Consider the following 21,382-nt stretch of genomic DNA (forward strand, 5'->3'; position numbering starts at 1 on the left):
CAGCCTTAGGGAGGGGTGCAGAGCCGGCCAGATCCCCTTACCTTCATGGCGTTTTCCCCCGACCGACCGACAACAGGCCCGGTCTGACAAACCTCCCTGCCCTGTAGCCGCGAATCTAAATTACCTTCTTACAGCAGCTGAATTCAGGGCAGGGAGGTTTGTCGGGCCGGGCTTGTTCTGTTGTCTGTTGTCGGTTGGGTGGGGAAGCGCCACGAAGGTAAGGGGCAGGGAGGGAGAAAGGGAGGAAAGGTGGAGTGGAGAGGAAAAGACGCTTAAGGGAAATGGGTAAAATTGAGGGGGGAGCACTGGGGAAGACAAAGGGATGGAGAAGGACTCTGAAAGGACATGGGGAAGACGGGGGGGGGGAGAAGGATGCTGAAAGGACATGGGGAAGACAGAGGGGGAGAAGGATACTGAAAGCACATGGGGAAGACAGAGGGAGGAGAAGGACGCTGACAGGACATGGGGAAGATGGGGGGGGAGAAGGACGCTGAAAGGAAATGGGGAAGAGAGAGTGGGGCGAAGACGCTGGCAGGGAAGAAGACAGAGATGCCAGACTATGGGGGGAGTGGAGGGAAGAAGATGGGTGCCAGACCAATTTGAAAGGGGGGAGAAAGAGAGAAGCACAGTAACAGAGCAAATGGAAGACGCAGAGAGAAGAGAGATAGTGGTTGGAAGGAATTGAATTAGAACATGAGGAAAGTAGAAACCAGGCAACAAAGGTAGGAAAAAAATTATATTTCTTTTTTTTTTTTTGCTTCAGGATAAAGTAGTATATTAGTTGTGTTGATAAAAATTTATAAACATTAGAGGCTCTGGTAGAAACCCGTTTACAAAGTATGTATTCTTCCCAATTAATATTTCCAAATTAATAAAGTCTCTTTGCTTTTTTGTAAATGGGTTTCTACCAAAGCCTTTAATTCAGTAGCATAATTAAATGAAATAACTATTTCTGAAGTTTATAGGGATGGGCGGGGACGGAGGGGATTCCTAGCGGGGATGGGTGGGGACGGAGGGGATTCCTCGCGGGGACGGGTGGGGATGGAGGGATTCCTCACGGGGACGGGTAGGAATCCTCACGGGGGACGGGTGGGACTTTGATGGGGATGGGTGGGATTTCTGTCTCCGCGCAACTCTCTATGTTGGACTCAAATGAGGGAAGGAGGGAGAGATGTGAGACTCGGGGATAGGGTAAGAGAAGGAGGGAGAGATGTCAGATTTGTGAGGGAGATTGAGAGAGCGATGGACTCGAAGGATGGTGAGGGGTTAAAGGAGGTCAGGGAGAGGTGGCAGAGGGGGCTAGAAAGGGGACAAGAAAAGCTGGACTTGGAGGAGGACAGAGGGAGAGGGAGAGATAGGCATGAGGGAGGGCAGAGGGGTTGCTACTTCCCAGTTGCTACTTCTTTTTCTATCTCCCTTCCCAACTCTGGTATGGCATCTCACCTGCACAGTGGGAGGGGGGAGGAAGGGAAAGAGAAAGATGCCTGCTCTTATGGGGCTCAAGCCTGTCCAAAATTAGCTATCTAGCTACACCACTGCTGGTACATAAATTGTTCCCAGTTTATAGAATTAACTCACACATCTTATTTGCTAATGTGCATTAACCAGCAAACACACTTTAATCTGAGCAACAAGGTTGTTCTAACTTTATATGTCAAGCTAACTGTGCAGTGGGCTGAATAACAGCTGGTACATTGTTAAGTTCTGGTTGGCCACTGTAATCGGCTATTCAATACTGGTGCCTAGACATGGCTCAGTATTGAATAGTTTAGCCTGAGTGTGATGGGATGAATATTACCCCTATAGGGTGTATACTGATAGTTTGCTATTGTTGTGTATTATCTGGTTCAGGCACAACAATGGAGTCGTGAGGATAAGATATCAAGTAATCAGCCACGGGTATACTGTTCTGGAGTCACTTTATTGATAAATTTGCTATAAAAGCCTGTAGACTCAAGCTTTTATAGCAAATTTATCAATGACTTGACATCTTGACAAATTTATCAATGGCTTGACATCTTATCCTCAAGACTCCATTGTTGTGTGTGCTTCCCTCATCGTTGAGGCCTCCCTTTGGCTTCCTCTTCAGTGTTATCTGGTTCAGGGACACATAGGAACTCTGTAGAGCTTTCCTGAATAACAAATATAGATTACTTAGTTGTAACGGTTAACCTATTTACTTAGAATGGTTAATTGTAATCTTGTATAAACATAGCATACATACGTATATAATAGTGTAATAATGCAAATGCAAACATGATACCGTAGCCAAGCAGCTAGGCGGCCGACAACAATCTATATTTAAAATCCATTACTGATGTCTTTGAAAACCGCTCTGAATTGACTCCCCAGTCGTTAGTAGCGGTATAGCAAAATGAGATTAAAAGAAGCAAAATGAAATTAAAGATCAAGGGCCTAATATTCAATGCTATTTAGCTGACCAAGAATGGCAACTGGCCGACTAAATAGCACCCACTGATATTCAGCAGGATATTGCTGGCTATCTTCTGCTGAATAGCCACGTTGACAGATAGTCTTGTGACCGGCTATGTCATGGCATGTTACCGCCAATATTCAGTGGCCAGGTTGACCCGCCTAAAAAGCAGATCTATCTTTGGCCAATAGAACTAAGCCAGCCATCTGTTGAATATTGGCTTAGCTGGCTGCTGGATACAGTTCTGGCACTGAATTTCTGGTTTTCTGGCTCTCCCCCGTGGTCTGAATAGCAGATGGGAATAGGGTTAGCAGATGTCCCCGGATATGTCCTCCTTTTCAAGCACATGTCCGGGGGTCCAGATGGCTTTTTGAAACCTGGCACTTTGTCAGGGTTTTGAAAAGCTTCCTCAAAATCACGTTGGGCAGAAGGGCATCCGCACATATGCAGATGCCCTCCTGCCCAATGAGAGGAGGCAGAGGGGGCGGGGCTAGGGTATAACAGGGCAGGGATGGGTGGAACTAGGTAGGCCTGGAGGCGGGTCTAGGGGGGGTCCGGATTTTACTAGCACAGATTATTTGTATTTGAATTTAAATCAATATTCAACTGAATACAAATAATGAATCAGATATGAATATTTGGTACAGCCTTACACTATAGACAAACTGTTACAACTAGGTATTGCCTAGAAGTGTACTGCAATGAAAACAACTCAAATGTGATTTTTAATTTACAGCCTCGAGTTGCTGCTTTAATGTTGAATTCCTGGTTATAAGAAGTACCTTTTCTCTGGCTCTGCTGCTGGAACATACCTTGAGATCTGTGCTGAGAAGCCAAGTGAATTTGGTTTTCTTCTTATCATTTTCCAACGGCTTTAGCACAAAACAGGTGAGTCCAGTCTCAGCCCTGTTAGAAAAAATGAAAAGCAAGATTTAAATGGATTAATACTGAGAATCAGAAACTAGGGTTACCATATGGTTCCAGAAAAAGGAAGATGGATTGAGATATCTGGGTTTTACTTCCAATGAAAGCATTACTTGGGATATTCCTTCCCTCACTACTTCCCCTACAACACAGGTTTTGACTTTCTCCCTAAAGCTCTGCAATCATGGGGGAAGCCTGTGAGGGGCCACAAACCATGGCTCTATTTTGAACCTAATGTATGCATACTCTGAATCTGGCCAGTAGGTGTCCCTGTTGAGCAATGACTGAGACTCTTGCCCATAGGGCCTGTGAACATTAAGGGCTATTTTTGAAAGGACGTCTAGGTCTGACTTTGTACATTTTCCGCAAGACGTCTAAATATTGGGTGGAAGAAACGACCATTTTCAAACCTGTAAGACGTCTAATTTTTAAAAATGGCCCAGCTACATTCTTCTAATAACTCTAGATTAGCGTTTCATATGTTAAATTTATCAAAAAATTTGGAAGAGCCGGCTTTTGCTGTTTCTTTAGACGCAGAAAAAGCTTTTGATAGAGTAGAATGGAATTTCAAGCTTTGGATTGGTTTGGTATAGGGTCTGGATTTATACAAATGTTAAAAACATTGTATAGCTTCCCGGTTGCAAGATTAAATATTAATAATACATTGTCTGAGGGATTTCAATTGCGGAGGGGAGTTAGACAAGGTTGTCCTTTATCGATGCAACAAGCAAAGGGGATACAGGGTATTCTTTATTCTGATATGGAATATAAGATCTCGGCATATGCAGATGATATTCTGCTTTATTTGAGAAATCCAGAATCTACCTTACCTTGTTTGTTGGAATTAATTGAAGCATTTGGTAAATTTTCGGGTAATAAAATCAATTGGAGTAAATCAGAAATTTTACCTTTAAATGTTTATTGTCTAAAAGGTTTATTCGATTCTTTTCCATTCATATGGAAAGAGGATGGATTTAAATATCTTGGTATTCAAATTAAAAGTACAATTGATGATACAGTAAAGGAGAATGAAAAATTTGTTTTAAAAAAAGTTACAAAGTTATGTGAGCAATGGAACTCTTTACATCTTTCTTGGTGGGGGAGAGTTCAAACTATTAAAATGATGATTTTGCCTGTGGTTTGTTACCAAATGAGTATGATACCGATTTATTTTCAGGGGTCCTTTTATAAAAAGCTTAATGGTATTCTTACGAAATTTCTTTGGCTTGGTAAAATGCCAAGAATTGCCTTAGTATCCTTGCAAAAATCAATTGAGGAGGGAGGGGTAAATTTTCCAAATTTTTATAGGTACCATCAAGCCTATATTTTACATCAGGGTATGTATTGGATCCTCCCAGAACTCATAGGTAATGCACCTGATTGGTTATATTTGGAATGGCGCCTTTTGTTTCCCTTGAACTTAGTTCATGTTCCAAGCATTAACATGCCTAGGAGATATAGAGAAAATAAAATGTTAATGGATACTTGGAAAACCTTGAGATATATCAGCAAATTAACACCTATCCCAATTAATAAGTCAACTAATCAATCTTTATGGATAAACTCCAAGATTAAAATAGGCGGAGCCCAAGTCCTTTAGAAGAACTGGATTATTGCAGGTATTAGAACTCTAAATGATGTTATTTCAGATGGTAAACTGCTTGAATTTTCACAACTGCAATATAGATTTGGTCTTAGTAAAACACAAAGCTTCAAATGATTGCAGTTGAAGCAGACCATTCAGGTAGGGTTCCCTGAATGGAAGACTTTGAATAGTCAGTATAGTATGGAGTTCTTATGCTTTCAAGCAGACTTCCTAGGACATCAAGCCGCACTGTGGTATAAATTAATATCTGGATACTTGAATAAAAAAACCAAAGAATGGTCTGAGAGACATTTGGAGCATTGAGATCAAGCACCAAATTTCTGCATCTCAATGACCACGAATTTGGTCTTGGAGAATGAGATGTACAGTGTCAGCATCTGTGAGACAAACTTGGTTATTTTTATTACATAGAGTGTTTTGGACCCCTGTTCGTTTACAAAAATTAAACAGTTCTAAGTCCAACAGATGCTGGCACTGTAATCTGGAACCTGGGACACTTGATCATCTACTTTATTATTGTCCCTATATTAATAAATTTTGGAATTCAATTTGGTCTCAAGTAAATGCATTAATGGAAAATCATGTGGCACTCTCTTACGATACATGATGATGAGGGAAAAAAAGTCAAATATCATCAGAAAACAACAAGCTTTTATTAGTTATGACAGGGGTTGCCATCCAACACATAACCAATAATTGGAAGAATCACAGTAACCTTAGTTATACATTTTGGTGGAATACATTATGTCATATATTTAAAATGGAACGAGCAATAGCAATACAAAGAGGGACATATACTAAATTTATAAAAATATGGGGGCCATTGACAAAATATTGTAGTGAATAGTCATCACTTCTTCTCTTCTTCTTTTCTTTTTCTTCTTTTGGCACACCAAAGGGGGGAGGGTGTTGGGTACAATTTTACATAATATGTTATAATATATTCTATAATATGTGTATATTCTGATTGAAAATATGATGAAGGTTGGGAGGTGGGGGGGGGTAAACGTATCACTAGATTTTTATGTAGTAGATATCAAAGTGCTATTGTGTAATAACTTGTTGAAATATATTATTTTGTGCACTTATTGTCAAATTTGAAAATGAATAAAGAAGGAAAAAAAAAAAATGGCCCAGCTAGACATCCAATTATTTTTGCCATTATCAAAAAAAAAAAAGGTCTGAATTAAAAATGTCTAAAACAAGCCATTTACATGTAGGAGGGACCAGCATGTTTAATGGACTGGCCACACAGACATGCCAGCAGAGCAATGAGGCACCCTAGGAATCACTGCTATGAAATTAACATTAAGGATGCCAGGTACATAACTCCCGTACATTATATGGTGAGTCCTCCAAAATGCCTCCAAAACCTACTATACTCATCTGTCTACCACCCCAATAGCCTCTATGACTAAAGGTTTCACTTATATGGTAGTACAGTGGACTTTGGTGAGCTCACACTTTTCACCACAAGTGTACTATTTAGGGTAGCATATGGGTCTGGGTCCCCTTCTCTGTAGTCCACTACACTGTCCACCAGGTTACTCCAGAGTACGGTTACCAGATTTCCTCTTTTAAAAAGAGGATACATGGCCCCACCCCAACATGGACCTCGTTTCTACTTCCCTGAGCTCCAGGACACATCTAGAGGGCCTCTGCTCATGCGTGAATGTCAACACAATGACATCATGCTCATGCGTGTGATGTTATCACATCAACATCTGCAGCTCCAAGCTTAGTGCCTTCCAAAACCCAGACAAACTGCCAACAAATATCATCCTACTTGGGGCCATGACACTAATAATGCTTCACAACATTCATTCCTACCAGAACACCCGGCCTTGGTCATATGTGCAGAACACAGATAAACTCTTTGCAAATAAAGGACCACAAACTAAACGTCCTAATATACACAAACGAAACTCTAAGATGCCAGACTCTGCATGCAGTACAACACCAGAGAAACAGAAAAAAATATAAAAGCAAAAAGATGGCACAAAAGTTTCTGGAAGTCACAGGAACCAATGCAAATTTATTTGAATCAGATAGCCAGAAAAATATTGCAACATGTGTCGTACGAGTAGAAACATATGTTGGACCCAACACGGTCCATGCTTCGACTATCATTGCCTTTGTCATTGCCTGATATTATATTGGCCCGTTTTAAAAACATTTGAAACATTTTGACCCATTTTAAAAACAGGTCTAGCCCAAATTGAGCCCTGAATGTTTGATTATTGCTTAGTGCTGCTAAGCCCATCCTAATCCTGCTCAAAACATGCCTCTGACATGTCCCCTTCATTTTTAGACACACTGGAAACAAAAAGATGTCTAGAAAGTCAGTTTCAAAAATGCCCACTTGGACATTTTGCCTGTCAAGATGTCCAAGTGCCAGTTTATGCCATCTTTTGGACGTCGGTCTTTTTTGAAAATGAGCTCCTCTGCCTCCAGGTTATCCCAGTACCAGAACGAAAAGCAGTGGTGAGACACAGGTCACTGGTCACGACTAGCTGCATCCATATCATGTGTCAAAACCTTTTCATTTTGTAGCATTTGTTCAATGTGGTAAATAAAAGCTCAGTTTTGGGTGTCACACCATTTTTCTTGTTGATGACAGAGGGAGTTTTGGCTTACCCATCAGGGCTGCCCAAGTCTGGTCCTCGAGATCTACTGGCAACCCAGGTTTTCTGGATATCCACAATAAATATACATGAGAGAGATTTGCCTGCACTGCCTTCTCGGTATGCAAATCTCTCTCTCGCATGTTCATTGTGGATATCCAGAAAACCTGGCCTGCCAGTAGATCTCGAGGACTGGACTTGGGCAGCCCTACCTATGCAGTGGTCCATGTAGCTTCTACTAATTTTGGCACGGTATATTTAACCCACATATTAGTCTGCTAGTTGCTGCATCTCATTGGGGATCACAGATGAATATTTTGATTTCGACACCAATTTAATGTAAGGAAGTTCTTCTTCACCCAGAGAATGGTGGAGAGCTGGAACGCTCTTCCGGAGTCTGTTGTAGGGGAAAACACCCTCCAGGGTTTCAAGACTAAGCTGGACAAGTTCCTGCTAAACTGGGACGTACGCAGGTGAGGTTGGACTCATTTAGAGCACTGCTCTTTGACCTGGGGGCTGCCGCGTGAGTGGATTGCTGGGCAGGATGGACCACTGGTCAAACCCAGCAGTGGCAATTCTTATGTTCTTAATTACAAGCGTCGTAACAGTTTTTCAAAACTGGTGAGTGTGTGCTCGTATGTATCATCATAAAACTGTTGTACTCAGGAGGGATCTCAGAAACCAACAAACAATGTCCAGTTTTTTTGTAAAGTCTACTTAGAGATAAATGCAACCAATAATTAAGGGTCTAATATTTAAAAGGGATTTAAGCATCTAGGAAGGCTCCCGCTGAGTGCCAGTAGAGCACATATTCAGTGGTTCTGAACTGGATAGGACTGTTTTGACCACTGCAACACTGCAGGGTGAGCAGTGTCCAGGGTGGTGGCACTTCTCCCCCACCCTCTTCCTCTGCCCCTTCCTTGCCCCCACCCGCCGCGCGCCCCCCTTCACTTTCCCTGTGCCTTTTTAGCTTCTCCAGTTTGAGCAGCATGCTGCCCATGTTGGTGTCGGCTCATTCTTTGACGTCACTTCCTAGGCGTGGGTCCCAGAAGTGATGTCAGAGAAAGCGCTGATGTCGGCGTGGGCAGCAACCTCGCGCCGGGGATAGGTATGTGGGAAGACAAGGGGCACGCACACGTGGCAAGAGGAGGAGCAAGGAGCCGGAAGCGAGCGAGCAGGACAGAGAAGAGGAGGGGTGCTGTCCCGCCCTTAGGAAGACCATGCCCATGGTGGACTGCCCCCCCCCCCTTCCTATGCCACTGGCAGCACTATTTGGCTAGTGCTAAGGTGGTCATAGGGTGAAGTCGGGGTGGCATACAAAATCAGATCAAAGCCCCACGGTAGAAATATCCACCAAGAAGAGTAGGGATGGGAAAGCACCAGGGTTAATCGTCCAATGACAGAATTTATTGTAATATAGAATTGGGATCCAACATGGTCCATGTTTTGGCCCAAGAAAAGCCTACCTCAGGGGTCACAATACTCGTATTATATACCATGAATCTTCTGATACAGGATTTACATAAAAAGCTATTAATTCTAAAGAGTCATATGCATCCAAAAGCGGATGCTTTCAAAAGGAGCTTTGTAGACGTGCTCATGGATTCATATGCCGCTTTAGAGGCACTAGCTTGATATACATATATCCTGTTCCGATATACATATATCCTGTTCTGATTCAAGCCAGCCATCCTCCAGATGCATGCGCAGGACCTCTGAACTCCCCCGTCAAGCTGGCGCCGCTCCAACAACACGCGCACCATGTACAAGCACACAGGACGTCCTGCGTGCTTATACGTGGTGCGCGTGTTGTTGGAGCGGCGCCGGCTTGACGGGGGAGATCAGAGGCCCTGCGCATGCATCAGAAGAATGGCGGCCGGCTTGAATCAGAAGCCGGGAGGCGCTGGTGAATGGAAAAGGCATCGACCGAAGAGGGAGGAGAGCCGCATGGGGACCCTGGGGAAAGGAAGCCACCACGCTACAAGGGCTGCAGCATCCATAGGCAGGTATCCACTCCTGGGCCACCATAGTAAACCTTGGTTGTGGAACGAATTGTTTCAGTTTACATTGTGGCCTATGGGGACATGTGCTTTGATATATGAGTACTTTGGATTACGAGCATGCTTATGGAACGAATTATGCTCGTAAACCAAGGTACCACTGTATAAAGTTTCAAGAAAACTACTCAAGTACAGTATTACAAGAGGACTTTGTGAGACTGGAAGACTGGGCATCAGAATGGCAAATGATGTTTAATGTGAGCAAGTGCAAAGTGATGCATATAGGAAAGAGGAACCTGAACTATAGCTACATGATGATGGGTTCTGTGTTAGGAGTCACTGCCTAGGAAAAGGATCTAGGTGTCATTGTTGATCTAGGTGTCATTGGGGGGGCGTGTCTAAGCCACAGACAAGATGGATGCTTGAATCTCTCTCTCCTCCCTCTCTACTTAGATTATTGACTGCCTGACATCTTTTCTCATTTTTTTTGGGACTTCTCATCTACTTTTTTCAAAAGTTAAACATGTCAGCTTCTAAACAATGTAAAATGGATACTTCTCCTAGCTCCACTGCTAGTTTGAAAAGGACCAAACAGGATCCTCTGACACCGGAGAAAATGGCTCCTGAGAAAAAGTCTGCCACCTCAAATGATGTTATGCTGGAAGAAATCAGAGCCCTTAGGGAATTGACCACAAAACATTTTGAAACTACAAAAGAGTTAAAAGATGATCTTGCTGAGATCAACTCCTCTCTGACACAATTTCAACTGAGAATTGAAAAGCTTGAATCCCGTGCAGACTCTGCTGCCTTGGAGTCAGCTCAATTTCAAGATCTCACTGACAAGCGTATAAAAAAGCTTGAACAAGACCTCGAGGATATTACTAACCGAAGCAGACGCAATAATTTAAGAATCATTGGCTTAAAGGAACATATTGAAGGGTCTGATATGACTGAATTCCTTAAGAAATGGCTACCTAAGGTATTAAATATGGACCCTGACTGCGAGCTGGACATCGAGCGCTCTCATCGTGTTCCCTCTCATATGCGCCTCAATCAGTCTTCCCCACGCCCGGTGGTAGCCAAATTCCTTCGCTTTCCACAGGCTCTACAAATCCTCACTGCGGCCAAGAATCACCCTGGACTGAACATCGACGGACGGAAGATACTAATTGTGCCTGATCTTGCAAAAACCACTGCTAGAAAAAGAAAATCATTCCTTGCATTAAGACCACGACTGAAATCCCTCAACGCACGCTATGGTCTCCAGTATCCGGCACGGATGGTTGTTACCTTAAATAATTCCACTAAAGTCTTTGATTCACCTGAACTCCTGCAAGCCTACCTGGATCAGACTCAGTCAAAAAACTCCTGAAAGTGCCTGCTTTCTCCTCTCTCACTGGATCCATGTTTTCTGCAAGTGTCAGTGTTTCTTGCCACTGCAGACACCTCGATGTCTCCTGACTCTGATTTGAAGCTGTTTACTGTTCTTCTGCTGGTTAACTCTGTTTGAAGCAGACATTTGGTTTCGGTTTCCACATATTGAACTACTGCGAGATCTGTTTAACTTGCTGAGAACTCTTTCCCCTTATTTTGCTTTACTCCCTGTCCTCGTGTTTTCATTACACAAAATGGCTCCTGCCCTGCCTGAGGACTTCCAGCACAAGTACTGTTAATTACTAAAAAGCTTTTTTTTCATTATCCAACTGATTTCTTTCTCCATAATTGTCTTCTCACTTTGTACTTTTTAATATTATGTCTTCTTTCTTTAAATGATTTTTTGCATTGATTTGTTTCTGCATTTTCCCTACCTTCGGGGCTTTTTACTGCTGTTATACTCTCTGGTATTGCTTACTGCTTCCACTTATAATGCACAATACTCCTGCCTTTCTTTATCTCCAACTTGAAGGCTATTACCCTGTTTTGAATTACTGCATTGACTAACCTCACACTTTTTGATTTCCTAATTGCTAATGTTCGTATTGCTGCTCTATCCTGACTGTTAGATTCTCTCCCCAGTCTACTGTGAGATTACAATGGTGCTATAAGTAAACCCAACTCTTTCCTTTAATTTCTCTATCTTTCAGGTTACTGCATTTCCCTTCATTGTTTTAATTTATAAGTTGTTCATCCCCATTTATAATCTCACTCTTTAATATTGGTTTTTAAGTCTCCTTTTGTATTCTATGGTTTACTAATACAACTGTGAATTAATGAACTGCATTCTTTATTTTCCCTATCTTGTTACTACATGTGCACATATATATCCTCAATACCTTTGGATAATTCCCTAGCATCCTTATGTTCCTAATGAATTTGTTACATCTCATTAACTACGGTCCAAAATTGCATGAATTCTGTATATCCTGCTCTCTCTCTAATGTGTTTAATAGTATTCAATTTGTCCTTTGAATCTCCCATATGTCAGTTATCTCTCATACTTGTTTTCACATTGTCTTATACTTGCTGTATGCAGCTTATACATTATTAATGCTTCTTATTTATCATTTTCTCCTTCATAATATGCTAATTGATGAATTTTGTAGCATTTTTCATACTTTTAAGCTGTAATGTACTGTTCCTCAACTGAAATACGTTTCTTCCTGCATCCCTCTATTGCTTGCTATTATATACTGAATAGATTTCCCTCTCAGTTTGCAATGTTAATTGTACTATAATTTTGTGTAATCACAGATTGGTTAAATGAATTCATACCTTTTATTTGATGTCTAATCATCTTGTTGCTTAACTTTCTGTGATCTTTATTTATTTGCATCTCAATGAATTTTCCTCCTTAGTCCCCTATGGCTTATATTTTTGTATAACTTATCAACTACTGTCTTTCTGTATTAATTACACTTCTGTTCTCCTACTCTCAGAAATCACACTGTAGTTGCTTGTGTTATTAGTCTGTGCAGTTTTTCTTTTAAGCCCCTTTACTGGCTTCCTGTCACCACACTACTGAATACAACCTGCATTTGTTGATTACTTACTCAGTTATATACTTTCTGTAATTATCTTTTATTGAACTCATCCTACAAAATGAATTGCTAATACTTCCTATATATTATCTTTCCTTTTTCATAACATACTGACTCATGGATTTAAAAACCGGTTTCATATTTCAACAAAAAAAAAAAAAAAAAAGGGGGGGATTGCTATGTACTGTTTTTTTTTTTCTCTCCATTCCTTTATGTTGTTTATTGGTCTATAATATGTGAATCTTAATATATGATATTCCTTGCTACAAAATATGATTATATACCTTTTCATTATTGTTTGAACATTTCGCTGCTTAATTATATGTGACTTTTTTACATTGCACATTTCTTTGAATTTATCTCTTACTTCTCATGCTGTAGGTTCTCTGCAACTCTTAAACATTCCTGTCCTTATATACTAGCTCATATTTTTCTTTGTTGATCTCCTGGTACTTTATTTACTTGATGATATTATTAATCCACGCTTCTTCCTTAACATCTTCTTGTCTGATTATTTTCATTATCACGCTCTGTCCACCTCGCACTTCTTCAATACTTATAATAGATTGCTTTCACAATCATTTCAAACTTAAGACTTCTCAACACTAATTTTCTACTGGAACTATGTTATCACTAATTCCCACCACTCCCAATCTTCTTTCTATGTCTTCCCTTTTCTCCTCTGTCTGGCTTTCTTGAATACTTAGTTATACCTATTGGAGGATGTTTCTGTTTTTGAGCGTCTCTTGTTCTGTTGCTTCCCCCTGATATCTCAATTATTCTCGCCTGGCTGAGCTCTTGCTCACTATGCCTACTTCTGACATAGTCCCCTGGAGGCCTACCTTTTCTTCTCTCTCTTTCTCTCCTCCTTCTAATTGTCATGATTGTATAGGCTTAAACATATCCTATTTGCATTATGTCTACCTCTAATGCCTTAGCCACACTCAATTATGTATCCTGGAATGTAAACGGTTTGCGACACCCAATCAAACGGAAAATAATTTTCACTCATCTTAAAAAATTTAAACCTTCAATTGTTTTTTTACAAGAGACCCATATTTCCAATACTTCCCACTTTTTGAACCCCAAAGATGGACTAAACTACATTGCTGAATCTCCAGCAACTGGCAGAAAACATGGTGTTGTAATCTTATCTCATAAAAATGTCTCTCTCCAACTCCTAGAATCTAAACATGATTTAGAGGGTAGATGGTTAATAGTTAAAGCACAAATTTATTCGCAAGAAGTACTTCTTGTTAACGTATACGCTCCAAACATTGACTCTCCTGAGTTCTTTACACAACTTTTTCAGTCTGTTTCAGACTTCGACCCTCTTCCTATTATTATTGCTGGTGACTTTAACCTACCTCTGGATATATGGTTAGATAGACACTCTCCTTCCTCTATCACCCCAACTAAAGCTGCCTCTGCTCTACATTCCCTTATTAAACATTATAATCTTACCGAACCATGGAGATTACAACACCCAGACGACAGGGACTATACATACTTCTCCGCGCCTCATTGTAGTTATTCGAGAATCGATTACTTTCTTATCTCTTCCTCGCTGATCCCATGTCTAACTGCCTCTAAGATTAATACTATAGTTGTCTCAGATCATGCCCCGATATCTATCAAACTGCAATGGTCCTCCATTAATACGACCAAATCTCCTATTTGGAAGTTGTCTAATTCCCTGCTAATGAATGACGCTACTAAACAAAGATTAACTAAATTTATAGAGGAATTCTTTTTATTCAACATGACTGAATCAATGGATGCACTAATTATATGGGAGGCTTTTAAAGTCTCTCTTAGAGGTGAGTTAATTTCTATTCAAGCATATGAAACAAAACAACAAAAGCAGGAACTTCTTAACATTGAATCTCAAATTATAATTCAAGAACGACTCTTCTTTGCTTCTAATGATAAAACTCTTCTACCCGAAATATACAAATTGAAATATGCATACAATAAGTTAGTTAGCCTTGCTGCACAGCAAGATATCTTTTTTACTTCTACCAAATATTACGTAGAAATGAATAAAAGCAGTAAAATGCTGGCTAATTACCTTAAGAGAAAAAGAGTTAAAGTACAGATCCCGACGATAAAAACCTCTACTGGACAACTTCTTTCTTCTCATTCTTCTATTTCGGCGGCTTTTCATTCTTTCTACTCTCAACTCTATTCCTCAGATACCCCTGATCAATCGGATATTATTAATCAATTTTTGACTTCTTTGAACTCTACTAAACTTACAGTATCGGATTGTGAATCTCTACAAAGATCATTTGACGTTTCTGAAATAGTGCTATCTATAAAACATCTCTCTTCTGGGAAATCACCTGGCCTAGATGGGCTTACGGTAGAGTTCTACAAAACCTTCCAACAAAAACTATCCCCTATACTCACGTCTCTATTTAATTCTCTTAATCCCCAGAGGATCTCCAACAGTCACTTTTTAGATGCTGTTATCACAGTTATCCCTAAACCCAACAAAGACCCCCAGCAAATCCCCAATTATAGACCTATATCGCTTTTAAATGTTGACTACAAAATCTTTGCTACAATCCTCTCTTCTAGGCTGCAACATCATATTAGTAAAATTATTTCCCCACATCAGGTTGGTTTTATGCCAGGCAGACTCATTACTGATAATTCTCGCCTGTTTTTTCATTTAAATTCCATCGCTAACTCTTCTCATGAACCTTGTATAGCTCTTTCTTTAGATGCTGAAAAAGCATTTGATAGAGTAGAGTGGTCTCACTTATTTCAAACAATGCAATGGTTTGGTTTTCCTCCTAAATTCTTAGAATATGTTAAAATCCTTTATTCTAATCCTAGAGCCTCTGTTATTACAAACAACATACTGTCGCCTTTTTTTACCCTACAGCGAGGTACTCGTCAAGGATGTCCCCTCTCTCCATATCTTTTCAATTTGGCCCTCGAACCCCTTCTTTTAGCCATTAACTCTCATAAAGATATCTCCGGTATCCTGCTTAATAAAACAGAATATAAACTTTCAGCATATGCTGATGATGTCTTACTATATCTCACCCAACCAGACAAATCCCTACCTGCTCTCTTTAATCTAATTCAGGTCTTCTCTTCATTTTCTGGTTACAAAATCAATAAGCAGAAGACGGAAGTACTACCTCTTAACAAGTATTCACGTCCTGAATTGATCCAATCATTTGACCTTCTTTGGTCTCCATCACATATAAAATATTTGGGAATTAACCTCTATACATCCCTTCCTGCTACTATTAAACATAATAGTGATAATCTCATAGCTATTCTTAAATCATTAATACAATCTTGGCATCCCCTTCACCTTTCCTGGTGGGGTAGGATAGAGACAATCAAGATGGTAGTAGCACCTAAAGTTAACTTCGTACTCAGCATGATCCCCCACATATTCTCGCCTCACTTTTACAAACTGATTGATAAACACATAAATACCTTTATATGGAATAACAAACCGCCTAAAATAGCTCTTAAAAAACTTAAAGCTCCAAAGACCAAAGCAGGGGTTTTTCTTCCAGATTTTCTAACTTATCATAAGGCATTTATAGTACAACAGACCACCCACTGGTTTTCCACCTCGAATGCTTACGTCCCCCTATGGCTCCAACTTGAACGTGCTCTCTACCCGGCATATCTGACGTTGGCCCCGCTATTAACTTCTGATGCTTTACTTTCATCTGTAAACCCCATCATATCCCAATCTGTTACCTGTCTCCTTGAATTCGATGAGCTATTAGAAATACCCGTCAGAACTTCAGCATATATCTCCATTTGGTATAACTCGTCTTTTCTAATAAATAAAAAACCAATAATCTGGCCTCAATGGTCCAGACTTGGGATACAATACTTGATAGACATCTGTACCCCCTCTCTACAACTTTTGACCTTCTCGGAGTTGCAAGCCAAATTCGCCCTTCCGGCCTCATCGTTCTATCAATGGCTTCAACTCACCTCCATGATAAAAAAATCTAAAGTCTTACAGCTGAAAATCTTAAGAACCCCTACTATACTTACGCTGTTTCCCAAACTCCTAGTAATAGGCCATGTTGCTTCACATCTCTATAAAATACTTCTGAACTCCCGAACTGACGTTCATATCCCCGTACAAAACTCTTGGGAATTAGATTTAAATTGCCATTTACAAGATAAACAATGGGAAGTTTTTTGGTCTAAAACTATCCGAACTATTCCATCTGCTAACTCTATGCAATCCATGTTCTTTCTACATCACAAAGCCACTTGGACGCCTCAAAAACTACACGTCTCAGGTCTGCTGCCTGCTAACAAATGCTGGAACTGTAAATTGCATCCAGGTACTTTACTGCATATGCTTGTGGAATGCCCCTGCTTACAAAACTTCTGGACGGATGTCTGGTCAATTATTCAAAAAATTTTTAATTTTACTTTCAATTTTTCTCCTACAGTGGTCATATTGAAATCTGAGACTCCTTTGCTCGACTTAACTGCACCACATTATGCCTTATTTAACACGCTTCTCATTGTTGCTCTGCGACTCATATTATCTAACTGGAAATCGTTTGATTCCTTAAACGTGCACTTTTGGTACCAATCTGTCCTACTACAACACAAGCGTGAAATGCTGATCTCTGCTGCTATTCCCCTGAACGCTAAAGTCCATATTAAATGGGCTAAGTTCACCGAATACCTGAATTCTCTCTAATGCCTTACCGCTCATAAGTTAATGCCTAACGTCTTTTATATCTTATATCTCTCTTTCCAACTTCTTCCTCTCTCTCTTTCTGGCCTCTGGGGGACTCTCTCTTCTCTTTCTCACCCCTTGTTGCTTTCTTACTTACCTTTCGCCCTCCGTCATCACCCTTCTTTTTCTTTCTTTTCCCTCTTCTCTCCTGACCTTTTTTTCTTTCCTTGAATATCTTCCCGCTACTTATCACAACACCATAGAATATTTTTACCTCTGATTATATGTATCTAACGATTTTCTGTTGTGCTTGAATAATTGTTTTTACTCATTTATTGTTCCACGATTATGGTATTGATATTGATTGTTTGTTTCTCTCCTTTTTTTGTATTTTGATAAAATTTTCAATAAATTTTCAAGAGAAAAAAAAAAAAAGATCTAGGTGTCATTGTTGAGGATACGTTGAAACCCTCAGCTCAATGTGCAGTAGCTGCTAAGAAAGCAAATAGAATATTAGGAATTATCTGGAAACGAATGGAAAACAAAGATGAAAATGTTATAATGCCCTCGTATCACTCTATGGTACGGCCGCACCTCGAATACTGTGTGCAGTTCTGGTCGCCATATCTCAAAAAATATATAGTGAAATTAGAAAAGGTACAGAGAAGGGCGACAAAAATGGTAAAAGGGATGGGATAACTTCCCCATGAGGAAAGGCTAAAGAGGCTAAGGCTCTTCAGCTTGGAGAAGAGATGGCTCAGGTGTGATATGATAAAGGCCTATAAAATAATGAGTGGAGTGGAAAGGGTAGCTGTGAATCGCTTGTTCACTCTTTCCAAAAATACTAGGACTAGGGGACATGCGATGAAGCTAGTAAGTAGTAGATTTAAAACAAACCGGAGAAAATATTTCTTCACACAACATGTAATTAAACCCTGGAATTTGTTGCCAGAGAATGTGGTGAAATCAGTTTGCTTAGCGGGGTTTAAAAAAGGTTTGAATAATATCCTAAAAGAGAAGTCCATAGGCCATTGTTGAGATGGCTTGGGAAAATCCACTGCTTATTTCTAGGATAAGCAGCATAAAATCTGTTTTACTACTTGGGATCTAGCTAGGTACTTGGGACCTGGATTGGCCACTGTTGGAAATAGGATACTGGGCTTGATGGACCTTCGGTTAACCACAGGAACAATCATAATATATTTGTAGATATAATACAATTGGGAAAGTTCTTGCAAGATAAATTAATGGCACAACAGGACAACTGTCACCCAAAACCACTTTTCCTTTTTGTTTGTTTTAATGTCTATGGGATGGGATTATTAATTGAGTTCTAATATAATATATCCAGTGTTCAATTTCTTTTTCTATTTATAGGGGTATACTTGGACTCTAGTTAGTGCATTTTCTCCCTGATGTGGACTTTATACAGTTATTTTATTAATTTAAACATCTGGTTGCTATTCAGCTGGCAGAGGTGAGCTGAGCATTTCTTAAAATGCCTGCTTCTGGCAGCCAAATTAGACCCAGATGTTCAATGCCAGACCATGCCCAGGTACCCACATTGAATATCCAGGGTCATCCATGAACTTGGAAATTAGGAAATTATGCAGTGCAGGCACCTGCATATCCTAACCAGGCAAAGATAGGAGTGCCCTGTCACCCCACTACTCCGAGAAGCTCATTGGTTACCAGTCTCCCATTGAACTACATACAAAATACTTTTGCTCGTTTTCCAAAATTAAACTTACCCGCTCCCCAGCTTTTCTCGACAAACACATCTTATTCCCCATACTTCATCTAGGGCCCTCAGATCCGTCAAAGAGAACTTACAGACCGTTCCCCCGATTAAAGAGCTCTTCTACACCAGAAATACCATTTTCTCTGCCCCTGCCCTCGGGAATGCCATGCCATCACATCTCCGTCATGAAAATTCTCTCAACAAATTCAAAATCAAATTCAAAACCTTTCTATTTCAAGATGCTTACCAAAACACTAGATAAGATTCTTTCTCCAACCACGTCATACCAACAATGAGAACTGCTTCTACGAAGTGACTCCCCATTTCCTCTCTGTTTTTCCCTTTCCCCTTCCCCCTCGTACCTCCCTTTAATTTTATTTTTTAATGTAATTTCAAATCTTCCCCTCCCCAAACACCCATCATATCTATAGTGTCTATGTCTCTGTCATAGTCCTGTTTCACCCCACCCATTTTAATTTTTTAATTTTACATTTTACATTTTATTATCTCAATTTTTACATGTTGATGGTCGGTATATCAAATTATAAATAAACTTGGAAACTTGTAAGTACAGTGGAGTGCCGCAGGGGTCTGTACTAGAACCGGTGTTATTTAACCTATTTATAAATGATCTGGAAATTAGAACGATGAGTGAGGTGATTAAATTTGCAGATGACACTAAACTGTTAAAAGTTGTTAAAATGCATGTGGATTGTGAAAAATTGCAGGCAGACCTTAGGAAATTGGAAGATTGGGCGTCCAAGTGGTAGATGAAATTTAATGTGGACAAATGCAAAATGAAGCACATTAGGAAGAATAACCCGAATCACAGTTATTGGATGCAAGGGTCCACCTTGGGGGTTAGCACCCAAGAAAAGGATCTGTGTGTCATCGTAGACAATACGATGAAACCTTCTGCCCAATGTGTGGCAGCGGACAAAAAAGCAAACAGGATGCTAGGAATTATTAAAAAAGGGATGGTTAACAAAACTAAGAATGTTATAATGCCCCTGTATCGCTCCATGGTGCGACCTCATCCAAGTTTCCAAGTTTTATTTAAAATTTGATAAAACGCTTATATAAAATGTTCAAAGCGATGTACATCAATAAAAATACATAGGTAGAACATGTAATAGACAGACTTTAAAACATGACGAAACAGACGAAATGGGAGGGGAACTAATTTTTTAAAGAAAAGAATACGTAGTGGGAAAAAACATCAGGGATAGGGTCGCTGGTAATCAAAAAAAAAATCTGGAGTATTGAGTTCAATTCTGATCTCCTTATCTCAAAAAAGATATAGCGGCACTAGAAAAGGTTCAAAGAAGAGCGACCAAGATGATAAAGTGGATAGAAAAGAGACGGCTTAGGGGAGATATGATTGAATTCTACAAAATCCTGAGTGGAGTAGAACGGGTACAAGTGGATTGATTTTTCACTCCATCAAAAATGACAAAGACTTGGGGGACACTCAATGAAGTTACAGGGAAATACTTTTAAAACCAATAGGAGGAAATATTTTTCCACTCAGAGAATAGTTAAGTTCTGGAACGCGTTGCCAGAGGTTGTGGTAAGAGCGGATAGCTGGTTTTAAGAAAGGTTTGGACAATTTCCTGGAGGAAAAGTCCATAGTCTGTTATTGAGAAATACATAGGTGACGCCACTGCTTGTCCTGGATCAGTGAAACAAAAATAAAGTCACTGCTGGATCATCAAACAATGTAAATTGTAAATGCATTTACAATTTACATTGTTTGATGATCCAGCAGTGACTTTATTTTTGTTTCACTGACCTCTTTAGTCACTCTACAATACCAACGGTGTATTTGAACTGGTTACCCCTGTTATATTTTTTGTGACTTGTCCTGGATCAGTAGCATGGACTATCGCTACTCCTTGAGTTTGGCCAGGTACTAGTGACCTGGATTGGCCACCGTGAGAACGAGCTACTGGGCTAGATGGACCATTGTCTGACCCAGTAAGGCTATTCTTATATGCCACTGAATATCCTCTTCTGCTCTGCTAATCTGAATTCAATTAGGCAGGAGACTCTCCTACTTGTTTAAACCCCTTTGAATATCTACCCAACCATATTTACTACAAGAACACTGGGAAGCATTTCATTGTGTATTGTAAAGGGAAGAGTTACCTGATCAATCCCTTTTGAGGAGGCATGAGATCAGAGTAGGTTGCTGTGCCAACCACATAGATAGTTGATCCCCGTCTCTTGGAGTGGTGGACACTGACAAAGTCCCTTTGATCGATCAGGTTCCCAGGGGATTGTGCAATTTCATGGGTTACAAGAGTGTCTTTTCCAATTCGTTGCAAGACCTTAATAAAACATAAACAAAACACAAACAAACACTCTAAACAGTAGTCTTCATTAATT

General features: G+C 40.1%; 1 protein-coding gene across 2 annotated transcripts in view; it reads right to left on the reverse strand.

The window, feature by feature from the left end:
• LOC117360104 (steroidogenic acute regulatory protein, mitochondrial-like) overlaps positions 1-21,382 on the reverse strand; it is a 77,888-nt gene that overhangs the window by 5,469 nt on the left and 51,037 nt on the right. Inside the window, exons 6-7 of one of the 2 annotated variants that reach the window (XM_033943773.1) lie at positions 21,143-21,324; positions 3,217-3,340 (exon numbers count right to left, since the gene is read on the reverse strand). In XM_033943773.1, coding sequence (XP_033799664.1) covers positions 3,217-3,340; positions 21,143-21,324 — 306 coding nt within the window. The remainder of the gene's footprint in view (positions 1-3,216; positions 3,341-21,142; positions 21,325-21,382) is intronic. The other variant, XM_033943774.1, reaches the window with a different exon arrangement.

Source organism: Geotrypetes seraphini, chromosome 4 (assembly GCF_902459505.1).
Source record: "Geotrypetes seraphini chromosome 4, aGeoSer1.1, whole genome shotgun sequence".
In the NCBI taxonomy this organism is placed as follows: Eukaryota; Metazoa; Chordata; class Amphibia; order Gymnophiona; family Dermophiidae; genus Geotrypetes; species Geotrypetes seraphini.